Source organism: Vigna angularis, chromosome 2, assembly GCF_016808095.1.
Source record: "Vigna angularis cultivar LongXiaoDou No.4 chromosome 2, ASM1680809v1, whole genome shotgun sequence".
Classification (NCBI taxonomy): domain Eukaryota; kingdom Viridiplantae; phylum Streptophyta; class Magnoliopsida; order Fabales; family Fabaceae; genus Vigna; species Vigna angularis.
In genome coordinates this window covers 16,610,417-16,627,653 of record NC_068971.1, presented here as the reverse complement: position 1 = coordinate 16,627,653, position 17,237 = coordinate 16,610,417, and the positions used below count along the sequence as shown (strand labels likewise).

The window sequence follows — 17,237 nt, the reverse complement described above, 5'->3', positions numbered from 1 at the left end:
AATAAGCATCATGTCACAATTCATCTTTTTCCTGTTCCATTATTTTCTTCGTTAACCACTATCAAATGTGCTTGGGACACAAACACAAGTTTTGAAAACACTTCTCCTGAAATTTTAATTTTTTTTCCTACCCATTTTGTTGTTTCTATTTCAGTAGGTTTCAATTGCCCTTGGTTTATATTCTGTAGGACAATGAGCCTGACATCATCGATGGTGTGGGTGCTGAGACCGAGCACGTGATAATAACCAGTATCGATGGCTGAAATGGTCAATCTAAGCAGGTAAAAAAATCAATTATGGGTCATTTGGTGTTTGACACAAGTTCTTTATTTGATTTGACATAACCCGTATGGTTGAAAGCGATGAAGTAGTTAGTCTCCTAATTTCGATTCATCTTTTCCCTTTTCCATTTCAAAATCCCTCTTTTCCATTTCCTAATTTCCATATCGTATCAATCTCTTTCTTTTTTTTCTTCATTTTTTTGATTCAATTCTTCATTTTTCCGATTCAATTCATTTTCCCCTTTTTCATTTTTCTCAAACCTTTCAAATTTCTCTAATGTTTTATTTTTCATTGTTACCAGGGCGCCACCTACAACATTTCCTGCAGTTGTTGGCAAAATTCCGACCATCATCCACGAACCAATCATCGTCACTCACCACCATCAACAACCATCACCGTCGTCGTTGGCAGAGGGGTCCTTTCTGGTCGTGATGCGCCATAGCTTCTAGACTTGAGCTTTCCAACCTGGTCATCCAATGAAGAGAATGCTCTCTAGGATTCCAATTCGTCTTCTCACACTAACCAAATCAATAATTCCCTTTCTCTAACCCTATTTGATTAAAAATATCCTAATCCAAAAAAATCCCTAATTTGAACAATTAAATAATATAACATAACACGTCATACAATACTTATACAAAACTTAATAACAAATTAAATAACAAATTTCAGGTAATATAAGACGTATACATCTGGAGATTAAGTGTGCACCACGTCAGTAAATTTTAATGTCGTCTATGAAAATTTTACAAAGAGAGTTTAATTGGCTTAATTTTTCAAATATACATACTGAACGTTAAAAACGAAAACCTACTCAAGAATTCACAAAAAATATGTGGATGATTCGAGGTTTAATTAAACCATATTATTAATATTTTCGTCTCCATATAAAAAGTAAAAGTAAAGAGACCATGAATACGGACGGTTTCTTACTATACTAATTTCATTTAAGAGAATATATACTGTAATAGTTTTCAATTCCAAAATATGGTATTTTAATAAATATTACAAAATATATTTTATTAGAAATTAAAAACTCGTCTTAAATATTAGAAAGGGTCAACCAATGTGAAAAAGACAAAACGGATCCCATTGGAAGCGATGAAACCGACCCTAACCACCATTCACGTCCAGAATCCACATAAAACAATATACCTTCTTTTCTGGCAACATCCAACGATGTTATAGTTGTTTAGAAAACAATAATGCATAAAGTGTAAATAGACAGGAAAAAGAAAAAAAATTAATTTAAAAGAAATAAAGCTAAATGATTTATTTGAAAATAGTTAGATAGTCATTTCTATTTTTAACGTGTAAATATATGATAAGTTAGTATTTCAATTTTTTTAGTTAAAACTGTAATAATTATATACTCTTCGTCAAGTTTGAAAAGATCCCTGTTAGATTTTAATATTTAAATTAACATTAAGTTGCGTTTTAAAAAATGAATGACATTCAGAATTACTTATCTTTTCAGTTTTTTTTTTCATAAAGAAGAATTAATAATCTCAAACATTCCGCCCCGTAATATTTTATTGTTGTTTTTATATTTATCTGACGTAAGTTTATCTAGATTAATAATAAATTCCAACCATACGTATGTACAGATATTTTGTCCCTAATTATTGTTAAGCTTAAATCAATCACAATTAATAAATTTCGGGTGAAACTTAAACTCAAGGATGGAAATTGTTTTTGCACAAATTTAAAATTTGAAAAGGCTGGTAAATTATATAAAAAGGAAATCTTATAATAATAAAAACGAAAGAGAGATATCCCCTCCCCCATAAATGGTATGGTCCAGGGACTCATAAATTTTCTTTCTAGCTTCATCTTCTTCTACCCTACTTCCACAAACCATCCCAGAGACAGAAATTTGCAGAGAGCAAAATGGCATATTCAGAGATGGCAAACGAGAACGGTTCGTCGAACTCAAAGCCAACGAGGGACACCAAGGGAAAGATCATCACTTGCAAAGGTTCCTACCAACCCACTTGCTATATCTCACACTAACTACTTTATGCAAGAAAATTAGCAACAACACACAAACCCCTTAACATATTTCTCTCGTCTCATATATTGATCTTAATTTTCACGCATATGGGTGTGTTCTTATTTTCTAGCTGCGGTGGCTTATGGTCCCGGAGAGCCCTTCGTGGTGGAGGAAATTCTTGTTCATCCTCCTCAGAAATTTGAGGTTCGAGTCAAAATTCTTTACACTTCAATTTGCCACACCGATCTCAGCGCATGGCGAGGCGAGGTAAGAACAGATTAATCTATGCATTAATCTCTCTATATCAGTATGCATACGATCGATCTCCTATGATTCATTAACACCATAAAATATGTTGTATGTCTCATTGCTCTTTGTTTTTTGTTTTGTTTTGCCTTTTCCGCCGTTGTTGTTGTTTTGATTTACCAAAGAACGAGTCTCAGCGCGCCTACCCTCGTATCTTAGGCCACGAAGCATCCGGGTAAGACAAGAGATAAACTAAAGTTTTGTTTTTAATTATATTATTGGTTGATCGTTGTTGTGTCCTACCCAGATGTTTTTTAACAAAATAATGAACAGTAGAATAATATTTAAAAGAATTTTGGGTCATCACGCATCAGTTAGGAGATTAGTCAATGATTTTTTTTATAATTTTGTTGATAATTATGCCAATCAAATAATGTAGTTTTGAATTAATTAATGATTGAAATTTGATGAATTTGTGTAGAATCGTGGAGAGTGTGGGGGAAGGGGTGAGTGAGGTGGAGGAAGGGGACACAGTGGTGCCAATATTCAATGGTGAGTGTGGAGAGTGTTGTTATTGCAAGAGTGAGAAGAGTAACAAGTGTGAGAGGTATGGGGTGAACCCCATGAAGAAGGTGATGGAAGGAGATGGCAGAAGCAGATTCTCAACAGTTGATGGAAAACCCATCTTCCATTTCTTGAACACTTCCACATTCTCGGAGTACACGGTGGTGGATTCCGCCTGCGTCGTCAGCTTTCGTCACTCCGATCACACTCTCACCACCAAAAACCTCACCTTGCTCAGCTGTGGCGTCTCCACAGGTCAGTCAAACCCACATACTTTTTACCTTTTAACTAACCCATATAGAACACCTGCGTTTTTTCTATATTTTATATTTTATTTATCTATTTATGTTTTATTTTGAGTCAAATCATTTTTCATTAAGATCTTTGAAAGAGTATTTTTGAAAAATAAGTATATAAAAAAAAACAAATAGGGATAACATACTGAAACGTCACAACTGTAGTTTCACCGACTCACACTTCGCTTCATTATGACTCTGACATCTAACACTGTGTACAAGGTTTTGTTTGTTTGATTGTATAAATAATATGTTCTATTTTAATATTATCTATGTGTTTGTTACTGGTCTATGTTATATTTAGGATTATTATTATTATAAAATAATTTTAGATTAATCACGTAAATAATATTAAAATATTATTAAGAAAATGTTCTCAAAATATCATTTCGTTTATCAATTTTCATAACGTTCCGTGCTGTTTTAGTTTTTTAAAAATTTATGACTGTTCACTTGTGCTGGCTACCTTCTCAATTTACTTCATCGAATGATGCATTCTGATGACTATTTTAGTCCTATTTTTGTGTTTGCGCCGTCTATATTCCACTTTTTAATAGCTGTACATGATTATCTTTCCTTTAAAAATGTTTCGGTTAGGATAACATTAAAAACGAACATGGTTTGAAAATTTTGCTAAATAATATATAAACTACGACTTGATTACTTCATCAATATATATAATTATTTTTCAAAGCAAAGCAACTTTTACCGGGTCCTTGATGACTTTTCTTTCTTTTTCTTCTTTATTCAAGTTGAAGAGTAATATTTGACTGAAAATATTTTGGAATTTATAAATTGGAAACATTCATTTTGGAACATTTGACTAAAAAGGTTTTGGAATTTTATAAAATGTAAATATTCATTTTGGAATGTTTGACTAAAAAGGTTTTGGAGTTTTATAAAATGAAAACATTATTTCTTACATTTCATGTTGTGTTTCTGACCTTGTGGCTTTTTAATATTTTCTTACAATGGGCTAAATTTATTAAAATCAGAAAATCAAAAGAAAGACTTATTGTAATTTCTAAAAGTTTAATATCAATCATAAATTCGTACTTAAAACAGAATATCTTAAAAAAAAAGTTATTAATATTGTTTTGCTGCCATAGTTTGCTTGGTTGATGAAAAATAGGAAAAGAAAAATACGATTATAATTTCCGATCGAAGGTAAAACTCTTAAAAGACGTAGTAATCAATGATTCCATGAAAAAAAATTCTTACTTTGTTTCGAAAGACAAATATATATATTAAAATGATTTTTATATCATATCAATCCTTTACAGTCCCTTTTTAAAACTAAACGTTAATATTACTAGTGAACAACTAGCGGCGAAATTCATGTCATTTTAAAAATTATGTCACACTTTACTTTTTCTTTATTTTCTTTCACTTTCTTTCATGAAAACATGGCATCCACATGTCATTTTCTGACTAAAAATGTACAAATTATCTATGAAAGGGTCTTGTTGACGAGGGAAAAGGAGGGAAAAAGCCAAATAATTGAGAACAATGAGTTTTGTACTTTTGCTGGCACTTTCAACTTTTATATATAATTTCTAAAATCAATCATGCTATTTTGTAATTTGGCCAAACATCATCTAGTTCCTGAATCTCACATGCTCGAGGTCATGTAAATATCATCGCAGCGTCCCAGAGACAAAACAATAAAAGGTTTAACAGTAAGTTTAATTCAATAGTTTTAAGTTTAATTCAGTATTTATATACTACAAAATTATTTTATTTTTAGTTGATATAAAATCTTTAACCTATATATATATATATATTGAATATTACGTTATATGAAATTAAACACTAATAAATTATCTAATAGTAATCTATCAATAACCGTTAAAATAAAAAAGTGAATTATATATTTAACTCTATCTTACCAAACTCACTTGTAAAGTAAGATTTTTGTACTCATATAATAAAATCATTTTATCTGTGAGATATTTAACAATAATAATCAAACATCGCTTCAAACTCACCTGTACATTTTCTCTACTATTAAGAAATAATATATGACACAAAACATGTAATATATAAATAAATACTACATTTTTGTTAGTCTATAGATTCAACTTTATATTTTGACATCAAAATGATAAATTCTATATACTATGGAAAACATAAAAAGTTTCATAATAATTGGTCAACACTTTTAAACCTTCCATGACGAAAGACTCATTATCTAGATGATTCTTACATGAATATACACATCAAATCCTAACGTGATTGCAATACTTAACAAAGACAGTTTCCCTCACTTAGAAATCTATCTACTCCAACCAAACCCCAACAATCCTTTATTTCACACATGAAACTCAATTTTTTTTCATAGAAAATAGTTATAATCAAACTAAAGATATTACTATAATCCTAAACTAGGAAAGGTTTATCTTTACCAATCAAAGAGGCACATCCAAGCACAAACCTAGAAATGCAAACAGCTCTGTATGCAAAAGTTCAATTTTTTTTTTAATGAAATTATAATTTTGATGAATATTTTCTATTTTTTTTTATCAACTTTACTACGATAGGTTCAAAACTTAAAAATAATAAATTATTAACTCACAAATCTAGAGAAAAGAGAGATAAAAATAAATTTTATTAGTAAAGTTTCAATAATTAATTTTTTTCTCTCTCTTTCTCTCTCTATATATTAACTTTAAAGAATAAAATTTGAAGATTTTATTTCACTTTAACCAGTTTTATTCTTAGAGGAATTAAGTGTATTGCTATGATTAAGATAAAAGGACATTAAAGTGTGATTTCCACTTGACATAATGATAGTTTGCTTAGTTGGCATCTTTGAGTTGAGTAGATATTTGGAGTAATAATAGAAGCATTTGAAATGACAGGTAGATGAGTATAATTGAATTGTCATTATGTGTCGGCTCGGATTAGGAGAAGTGACCTGTGATTGTGAATTCTTGAAAAATAATTAATGTTTAGCTGGGGACTCACATATTTATTTTAAAGAATAAGCCTATCAAAGTATGATGATGGTATAAAGTGAAGTAGAATAAATATAATGTTATCTGCTATTTGACCTGTACTGAAAATTTAGTCTCATTATTCATCATGTTATTTATTTGATACATGTTTAAGAAAAGTATTTGTAAATTTCTTTTAAATTGTGAGTATCAGGATATTCTTGAATATTTATTATATAAATGTTTTAAAATAAGATTCAAATAAAATTAAAAAAATATAAATTCAAATTTTATTATGATCTATTATGCATGTAATTTATTATAAATTAAAGAAATGATAATTTTATACAGGATAAGATTTAACAAAATTATATTTGTTATATTTAATTATTTTAAACACATTAACATGTTCAATTAGTGACCCTTCCATTGAGCATTTTTTGTAAAAAGTGAATAATGTAAGATTTGACACTCAACTTTTGTTTTTGTTGAGTAGAGAAAAAGGACATGGAAGATATTAGAAAAGTTAAACCTCAAATTATAAAGAATAACGTGAAACCTAAAATGTAACAATTATTTGCGCAACTTATAAGTGTAGGGATGCTCAAAAAATTAAACTCAACTAATATATACTCATCAGTTTGATAGCATGATATTATTTTTGACTCATTATTGAGCTTGTACTAATATATTTGTCACTTGGTATCCATAAATACTCGTTTCAATGTATTTATCCAATTACTACTTTTGGTAGATTTTATCATATAGACATGAATACTTTTGCGATCCTTAGATAGGACTAGAAATAAGTAATAAGTAACAGAATAAAAAACAATATTAATATTAATTTCATTTTATGATTAATAAGTTATTAATTTTTTTATTAGTTTATATAATTTATTTATTTACGTGTACTATTATTTATTTTGGAACTAATTAATTAATTTATTATTCTTATTTTTATTCATTAATTTCAGTTAATATAAATTATTGATTAAAAAAGATATTAAATATTTATTTTACCATCACGTTACTTCTATTAGATATTAGATTATTTTTAAATTTTTATATACTGTTAAAAGTAAAAATATATTTAATCTTAAAAATTGGAGTTATTAATATTTTATTATATTATGTTATGTGAAAATTATATTTAATAAAAATTGACAACAAAATAAAGTAACGGTAGTTTAAATTGAAAAATAACAAAATATATTTAAAAACCAATTTACCTGACAAACAAGTAAATGTTTCGTTTTATTTCTTACATATATTCACCCTTATTTTCATTTTTGTCTATCTTATTTATGTTCTCTCAATGAAAAATACTTTAAAATGAGTTCTTATTGTTCTTAACTATTTATGGAATGAAAATGTAGGTGTTGGAGCTGCTTGGAATATTGCCAATGTGCATTCTGGTTCATCAGTCGCTGTTTTTGGTCTTGGAGCTGTTGGGTTAGCTGTAAGTTTTTCTTCTTCTTCCAACATCTTTCGTTTCACTATAATTGCTTAAAGCTGAAATTACTTTTAATAATTTCCTTAAACTTCCAATAAGACTCACTTTCTTCTTCTTCTTCTCTTCATATATATAGCTTCAATCAAATCACAAAAAAACAAAATTCTTTTATATTAAAAGTGGTGGCTAAAGGAGTAAGAATCATAAAAAAAAACACTAAAGTTCTAATTTTGTTTATTTTGTTCTCTTTTGATTAGGTTTAAGCCTTAGTAATATATGAAACAAAAATCAAAATCTAAGGATGATGTTGGTTTTAAATTGGACTGAATCTAGGTTGCAGAAGGGGCACGAGCCAGAGGTGCTTCCAGAATAATAGGTGTCGACATCAACCCTGATAAATTCATCAAAGGTATCTAACTTCATCAAAGAAACCTTTTAAAATTTTATTTGAAGTCTTAAACTTCCTCTGTTTTCCCCTTTCTGTATAATTTACTGTATTCTCTTTGTGCTCAAAGCCAAAGCAATGGGAGTCACTGATTTCATAAACCCAAAGGATGAAGAGAAGCCATTATACGAGGTTGGCACTTTCTATCATCTCATTTCACTTAAAATAAAGTATCATAAACGTGCATTTTCACCAACAAAACAGTGACTATGTTGTTTTTTCTTTTTGCAGAGAATAAGAAAAATGACTGACGGAGGTGTAGACTACAGTTTTGAATGTACTGGAAACGTGGATGTTCTAAGGGATGCATTTTTGTCTGCTCATGCGGTATATGGCTATGTTCAAGCTAGTTTTTCAAACCCTTAAGTTTCATTGTTATAGTTAATATTTCAACTAGGTTTTATAAACTTATCCCTTACTTGGAAGCATGCATCAATTTCAGATTCATCGCACAAGATTTTACTATTTAAAACCATTACCTTACAGTTCCAAATTTTCTGCCACAGGGTTGGGGATTGACTGTGATTTTGGGAATTCATGCATCACCAAGCTTGCTTCCTATCCACCCGATGGAGCTCTTTCATGGCCGCAGTATCATTGGATCGGTATTTGGAGGTTTCAAAGGGAAAAGTCAGTTGCCTAATTTTGCCACACAATGTGGAAATGGAGTAAGGATCATCACCACTTGCAATTTCCTTTTACACAATGAAATTATGCACTGAATTTGAATGAGCAAACAAGATTATAGTAATATAAATGAATGGTTTGAGAATCTTCTAAACTATTCTATTGAGAGATTTGTTTGTTGACTTCGATTTAAATCTCCTTCTTAAAAGTTCTTTTATTATGTTTATTGAGATTAATGAAGTCATGCATGGACTAATACTTGTTTATTATGGTATTGGATAACCATGTTAGGTTGTGAAGTTGGATAATTTCATCACTCACGAGCTACCCATTGAGGAGATAGACAAAGCCTTCGATCTTTTGATCACAGGGAAATCACTGAGATGTCTTCTGCATTTCTAAGCAAAGATGCCCTTTAGCAATGGCTGTGAGAATTATTATTCATCTGAATTTGTTCAATAAGAGCATATTTAACTACGAATGTGTAAGGTCTTAGGCCTTTGAGCAGTGTACTAGAGACAATAAAGAGAATAAATGTATGTGTACTCAACTTTCGTTTCCCTTCCATTACTTTGTAAGATTGCAGAACTGCTACTTTTTCTTTATTTCTTGCGGTCACAATAAACACTTCTTCAGAGGATATTACAAAGGATCGCGATATTCTAACAACGATTTCTTAACACTTTTTTTACAACGCCACGTGTCGCATGTTCATTGGTTTAGTTTAAAATGAATTTTTTTTTTAAAACCGTGGAAGTTGAAGTCCGTAAGTTTTGTTTTAATTGAAAATCCCAAAATACCCCTCTGTCTGTTTCATTGGAAACGAAGGTTGCGTTTCCTGCACCTTGCGTTTGCTTTCTCTGTGATTGTTCTGTGTGCGTCGTGTTGTCTCCCTCCATTTTCGTACAAGTTATCGTGCGCAATGGCAAGGTCCAGTGAGCATTGTCCGACGACGAAGGTAAGTGGTTATCCGTTCGATTTCGTACCATGGTTTTGTGGTTTGGGTTAAGGTTTGGGTTTGGGGTTCGTATCCTTTTGTTTTGGTTATTGGGTTATTGGGTTTTAGTAGTTTTGCTGATTTTATTTTGGTTGATGCAGTTGACTGTTCGTCACTCTTTTTCGACAAAGTATATATGTACTTTGAACGAACGGTTGACAGACGAGCATCGGTCATTGATTGCGAAGACACCGTTTGCGTGGTTTTTAGATGTCAATGTGAATGTTAAACTAGGTAGAAATATATTGAGTGAGTTATTGGGTAAGTGGGACGACTCGAGTAGTGGTTTTTTAGTTGGAAAAAAAGTTTTGAATATAAATGAAAATGATTTTTATTTAGGGTTGGGATTGAGTACAGACGGTGAAAATATTAACTTAAAGGAAGAAATGGGAAATATTGAATGTGTGAAATACATAGGCAAAGGAACAAAGGAATTGAATTCGATATACAAAATTCTAATGTGAAAACACAAGAAAAAGATCCCTTGTTCTCATTTTTGTAGCCTTTACCTATTGGTAGGTATAAGTGAGATTTTATTTCCAAAACGTAGCGGAAAAGTGTTTCCCGTAATGTTTAATATTGTTGACAACTTAAGTAGTTTGGGTAGTTATTGTTGGGGTAGTCTAGTTTATCGTTTTTTGTTACGTAGTTTGTGCAAAGCTTCAGAAGGCTTGAAGAAAGGCAAAGGTACAACAAACGTTTACGTGAATGGTTGTGTTTACATGCTGCAGGTAATTATTACTTGTTGATTTAAAATGTAAATTGTTTGTTTAGTGTTGTGTGATTTTAGTTTCTTACTACAAGTTAAGATGATTTATTGTTCTTAGGTATGGTTTTTTGAGCTATTTGTTCCATCGGAAGGTCCAATTGATAAATTTCCACGAATATTGCATTGGATGAATGTAAGTGTTGGAGACAAGTTCGTAAAACGGTGTATGGAGATAGGTTTGGTATGTGGTTTGTTATCCGAAGTTTTGTTATGTTTTGATATATTGAGAAAAGTTGTGTAGTGTGTAATGTGTGGTTAAATTTCAGGTTGTTGACGATGTTTATGTTGGTGCTTCAACCAAGGATAAGAAGGAATACAGACCAACACCAACAAGAAAGGATGGTACACGAAGACCAAATAAGAAACAAAAAACAAATCGAAGAGAAACTTTTATGCGTGCCTTAGAGGATCAAGAATTTCTAATTGAAGAACTTAAAAGGAGGGTTGCAAGTTTGGAGGCACAATTGGCTGAAGAGAAGGTAAGACGGCAAAATAAAGATCACGGTGGACAAAGTGTGCCTCGTGCAAAACCATCCATGAACACTGGTTTTGTATCCCCTACTGACATTGACGGAAATGAACAACCTTTGAAGACGTATGTTAGGGTTGGATCACGAAGGCGTTACAAGGGAAGAGCACTTAGGACTCCATACACCGGAACCGTAGTGCTTAGAATAAAAAATGAGTGATATGTGTATTGAGTTGATTAATGCAAAGTTTATCATCATTGTAAATAGATTAAGAAAACAAATTGTAATGTATCGGATTTAGTTGAATGATATAAAATTTGAGTATTTGGTTTGGTTGGTCACATATTTTATTTTTTGAATACCATTGTTATTATGATTTGTGGGTTTGTGGATTTCAGAATATGGTGAAGGTTTGTGTTTGATAAGTTGCATGGGTCACCATTGTCAAAACCAGTTCATTTGAATCACATTTTGAGTGGGGGGAGCAAGTTGTGCAAGAGATGAGTGAGAGTGTTGGTAAAAGCCTGTGGTAATCGTTTACACAGGCAGTGTAAACGATTACCCGAGAGAAAATGAGATTTTGTACAGAAAGTTGAACTGAGGTAGTCAGTCAGGGTGACAGCGGTGACCATTGTCAAAAGCAGTGACTTTGAGTCACAATTGCACCTGTGTTTGGAAGCTGGTGGTGTTTGAGTGATGGGAGATGGTGGTGGGTGATGTTCTGTGAGCCCAAGGAGTGTGGAGTGACCCCTCATGAGTGGGGGGAGGAAGTTGTGCAAGGGATCAGTGAGACTGTTCAAAAATGCCTGTGGTAATCGTTTACACAGGCAGTGTAAACGATTACCCGAGAGAAAATGAGATTTTGTACAGAAAGTTGAACTGAGGTAGTCAGTTAGGGTGACAGGGGTGACCATTGTCAAAAGCAGTGACTTTGAGTCACTTTTTCACCTGTGTTTGGAAGCTGGTGGTGTTTGAGTGATGGGAGATGGTGGTGGGTGATGTGCTGTGACCCCAAGGATTGTGGAGTGACCCCTCATGAGTGGGGGGAGCAAGTTGTGCAAGGGATCAGTGAGAGTGTTGGTAAAAGGCTGTGGTAATCGTTTACACAGGCAGTGTAAACGATTACCCGAGAGAAAATGAGATTTTGTACAGAAAGTTGAACTGAGGTACTCAATCAGGGTCACATGGGTGACCATTGTCAAAACCAGTGACTTTCAGTCACTTTTTCACCTATGTTTGGAAGCTGGTGGTGTTTGGAAGCTGTGTTTGGAAGCTGGTAAACTGCAATTGTATTAAGTGTATCATTAATTGAACATTACATATTAAATGTCGAAAATTGAGGAACCAGTTTGACACTAAAGAACTTCATTAAATTAAAGACTTGAAATTATCAAAGTAGGAACTGAGGTACATAGTTTTTTATAATGCAGAAAATAAATCCTAAACAAGCAATTCTAAGTCTGAGGATTGTTTTCAGAAGCACTTTGCAAGTGTTGCAGTTGTTGTTCAATGTTCCCAACGTGTGATTGCAACGCATCAAACCTTGTATTGATGACGATGTCCATGTTTCCAAATCGAGTTTCAAGGGCATCAAATCGAGTTTCAAACGCATCAAATCTTGTACCAACGAAGGTGTGAAGTTGTTCTATGCGGTTGATGACATTATTTAGTGTTGTAGATGACCTGCCATGTTGATCTTCTTCTCCTTGTTCTTGTTGACCTTCTTGTAAGGGGGGATGAGGGGCGTTGCCTTTGGGAACCCATTCTCCTTCAGCATTTTGTACATAACCAAATGATGCTACAACTTCACAACCAATTTTTGACTTCAACTTCACTTCTGAAATGGGATCAGTGTCAGTAGGCACTTCAAAGTGTTCCATGAAGATGGTTATCAAATGTGGATATGGCAACTTTGCGTTCTCCCTTAATGCTCTTTTCATCTTATATCTAATAAGATGTCCCCAGTTAATGGGAATGGCATTGAAAAATGCCCATAGCAGCATAATATCCTCTTCGGATGCCTGACCAATATTGGTTGCACGAGGAATTAATACTCGAGTGAGAACGTAATGAAGTATCCTTGGTTGAACCTTCATTTGGCCCGCTAGTATTCTGGATTGTATGACTGCATCATCTCTACACACTAGTTGCCTTGCAGTAACAGAATCGTATTGTTCTTTCCACTCATCTAGAAGTTTTCCTTCATAACGAACACCATCAGAGGGGAGATTAGTGAGTTGTTGAAAAAGATTAGAGCTGAGCCTAATTTTCACTCCTTTTACCTCGCTTCGAATAACCCCAGTATCCGATATTGACATGTTGCTGTAGAACACTCTCACTAATTCTGGGTGGTAATGTCTTCTTAAAGACACAAATTCAGTCAGCCTAGCTTCGACCAATATGTCATAGAATCGAAATTTTTTTCCTTCAAAGTAACCGTTATCTAGATACTTACTTTCCAATATTTCACGATTGACAAAATGTTGGGCATATTTCTCCTGTTGCTCATCCGAGGAGAAGAGATCATTGTTAGGCATTGGAGGGGATGAGGATGGTGACGGGGTTGGACTCCGGCGGCGTCGACGTCTACCAACGGAAGAAGATGCCTTTTGTTTCTTGGTTCCACGATCAGCCATTTAATTTTGTTTAGGGTTTTGCACTGAGAGAAGCGAGGTTTTGCAAACGTTTTTTAGGAAGGACGTGATTGGGCGGTTACGTACACGATTGCAAGATATAGACGTTGTCAACGTACTGATGTAGTGGGTAGTTTTTTTTAATGAACTGTAACGTGTAATCGATTACGACTTCCTCGTAATCGATTACAATGGTAATTTTTGTTCTATTCATATGCATTCCAAACATTCATCAATGGGATTTCATGGACGACCATTGTCACTTACAAAAACATAATAAATTGACATAAAAACAGCAAAGCAGTTGTATATATCAACTGATGTTGTTATCGAAATTGTTATGCACAACTGACAACAACGACAAAAATCCAAAATGACCCATTTCGGTTTGTTCTGATAGTTGGGTAGAGTCGGCTTGAAACTGTACATGGTCATCACGTTCAACAACATTAGATGCCCTTTCCCCCTGCAACAACACAACTACTAAGTACAACAAAATTGTTACAGAATAAAGTTTGTAATGAATAATTTGGAGGTAATTAATGACTCACGCATTGTTCGGTGGGTGGTGTTGAAGTCTTTGTGAACGAAGCTGACTTTCTTCTTTGGGTTCTTTTCTCAATACTGGACTTCAACCTGTTTGTGCGTGGACGTCCTTTGCGCTTAACAGTTGCAGGACTGTGTACAAGGACATCAGATGTTCGAATTGGACTATGTGGCATTGACGTGCATGCACCAGGATCGTATCTTAGTTGGCCTGCATCACTAATGATGTTATTTGTCATGGAAGAACTGAAGCCAAATTTTTTACCCAAACAATTAATATCTTTTTCCAATTATGTACTAGCAACCTCAGACTCACATGCAACTTCAGCAATTTCAAAAAAACGTTTGCACAACAGTTTGTATCTTTCCATGCGTGGGTCATTAGTGGAGTTACTATACGATGCTGTTATTAGTGTGTGTCTTCTTCGGATATTTTTGCTCCAACGCCGCAAAATGTATTGGGAGGGAACACTGTAAACATCTTCTTGACCAAATACCAAGAGGGAATGCCGACATATAATTCCTCTAAACTCAAATAGTTGGCAAGAGCAAGTGTTTGTCTGTGTCAGGGGATCAAATTGAACTTTGTAAAATTTATCTGGTAAACGATTACCCTCCCACATTTGTTCCTCTTTTATAGTGTAAGTGTTCCTTAAGTCCTCCTTTAAGGTGTCTTTGATGAAACAATTCATCCTTGAACGAAATTCAGTTTGGACCTCCTCAAACTTTGCATGTGTGTATTGGACTTGAAATTGTCTCTCAATCGGTGACTGAGAGCCACATGCAATAGTGGTGTTCATGGACGAGAAGTCCGCTTCGATTTCCTTCTGCGCCTTTACCCTAACGGCATTGTCGTATTGAACCACAAATTGTTGAAGTGTGGTTGTGGAATTGATAAATCCATCAAAAAAAGCATTCATCCCCTCACTTCTCTGAGTCGTAGACATGCCGGCCCAAAAATATTTTTTCAAGTAACACGGAACCCATTTATGTCTATCTTCGTACAAATTACATATCCATTCATTTTGCTCCAATCCATGTTTGGCAAGTAGTTCCTCCCAACCATTTTCAAATTCTCTTGGACAAACACAATTATATATAAGCGCATGTAGCTCGGTTTTGATAGCGGGATTGTTTCTATAGCCGTGCAATTTTTCAGGCAACTTCTTCAGGATGTGCCATAAACACCACCTGTGCCTCGTATCAGGAAACACTTGTTCAATAGCATTGGCCATTGCCCTGCATTGGTCAGTAATAATACCTTGAGGACTCTTATTATGCATGCATCTTAGCCAACATTGGAACAACCATACAAATGAGGCAGTGTCTTCCGAAGACAACAATCCACATCCAAGTAAAATGGAGTGTCCATGATGGTTAACTCCAACAAAAGGCGTAAATGGCATGTCGTACTTATTTGTCAAGTAAGTCGTGTCAAAGGAAACAACATCACCAAATTCTTCACATGCAGCACGACTTCTTGCATCAGCCCAAAACACACTACAGATTTTATTCCCTTCATCCAGTGCAATGTCATAGAAGAACTCGTTATTTCTATCTTTCATTGAAGAAAAGTGTCGTAGGAGTGCCTGACCATCACCATCCTTACATAAAGATCTTCTGTGTTGGCCAATGTAGTTTCGAGCGTCCCGCTCGACGAAGTCCATGTTTTCATAGCCCCCGACATCGTTGACAATGCTAAGGAAACTCTTATTTAACCTAACTCCAGCATCATGGTTGACCTCCAAGGTGTGTTTTGCTTGCATGCTTAACTTTCTATTCGCTGCAAATAGTTTGGAGTTATTTGGGCAAAGATCATGGTTGTGGTCCAGAACAACCGTCCTTATAAACCACTTGTCCTCCTTCTTTGCAATGGTTATCCCAGCAGGACATTGGTTAATTTGACTTGGAAGTGTTTTCACCACTGGTTTGACGGAAGACACATATTTGCCCTCCCTTGAACAAACTATTCTCAAGTAGTACACGTTGTTGTCTTTATCTTTTTTAGAAGTTCTAGTCCGCACCGAAAACCCACGTCTAATGGCGTAGTTTGTGTAAAAATTTTTAGCTTCAATCATTGATTCAAAACACATATGCACTGTTGGGTCCATTTCCAATAAACTCTCATTACGGTCATCAACATTGTCATTATACTCATTCACTTCATCCACATCAATTGTGTGCGTCGACATTAGACCTACCTTTAGAGATAAACCAAATGGTATTCCCTCATCAAACTTATGACAATGACCACTGGCAACTAAAAAATAATGAAAATAAACCCATTCACAAAAAGTTAAGTAAAACGTACCGTGGTGGAATATCAAGTGCCCTTTAATGAAGGTCAAATGGTCCTAACCAACCTCCTCTTCAACATTTACGTCCACCATAAATGAACCTTATGTGCTTCTCACCAAACCTCCGAACATGGTTGTCGCCCTTCTCTTTAATGAAGACCAAAGTAATTTGTCTGGAAGTGGTTGGTTAATGGAGGTAAATGTTAACGTTGGATGTTGAGGCAGGTCTGTACTACCGCCAAAGGTATTACTTTTGCCTTCTCAAGCACGTATTTGGTTACGTTCACAATGCATGCATTGAATGTTGTCAGCATAAAGTTTCTCTCTCTCATAACCCACAATCAATGCTTTTCACTTTTAAAGATTTCCTGTCAAATCACACATATCCCCTCAATTAATGTAACTTCATTTTAACAAGTTTACTTTATGGAAATAGATATAAAATTATTATTTTATTTGGTTATATTGATTTCATGTAATGTGTTTGTCCACCGTAGTTCTGTTTATATATCGGGGACAAACCTATTGTGTACACTTGAACCAGGTGACAATATTTGTAACCCATTTACCATTCTTTGAGTTGTCAGTTACTTATGTAATGATCCCATTAATGTTTCCCCGTTAACGTCGAATTTTAATTTGGACAGGAAATTTCAGCATAATCATGGATGCATGGGAAG

General features: G+C 33.9%; 2 protein-coding genes across 2 annotated transcripts; one reads left to right on the top strand and one right to left on the bottom strand.

Annotated features, from left to right (window-relative positions):
* Positions 1–2,066: 2,066 nt before the first annotated feature.
* LOC108327711 (alcohol dehydrogenase-like 4) lies at positions 2,067–9,412 on the top strand. The gene is made up of 10 exons (XM_017561400.2): positions 2,067–2,260; positions 2,406–2,542; positions 2,707–2,756; positions 3,003–3,340; positions 7,697–7,779; positions 8,107–8,182; positions 8,289–8,350; positions 8,450–8,545; positions 8,725–8,886; positions 9,137–9,412. Exons 1-10 carry the CDS (start codon positions 2,173–2,175, stop codon positions 9,245–9,247), a joined length of 1,203 nt encoding a protein of 400 aa, XP_017416889.1. The 5' UTR covers positions 2,067–2,172; the 3' UTR covers positions 9,248–9,412.
* Positions 9,413–14,550: 5,138 nt separating this feature from the next.
* Positions 14,551–16,452, bottom strand: LOC128195293 (protein FAR1-RELATED SEQUENCE 5-like). Its single transcript, XM_052872536.1, has one exon. The coding sequence runs from the start codon at positions 16,450–16,452 to the stop codon at positions 14,551–14,553; it is 1,902 nt and encodes a 633-aa protein (XP_052728496.1).
* Positions 16,453–17,237: the final 785 nt, after the last annotated feature.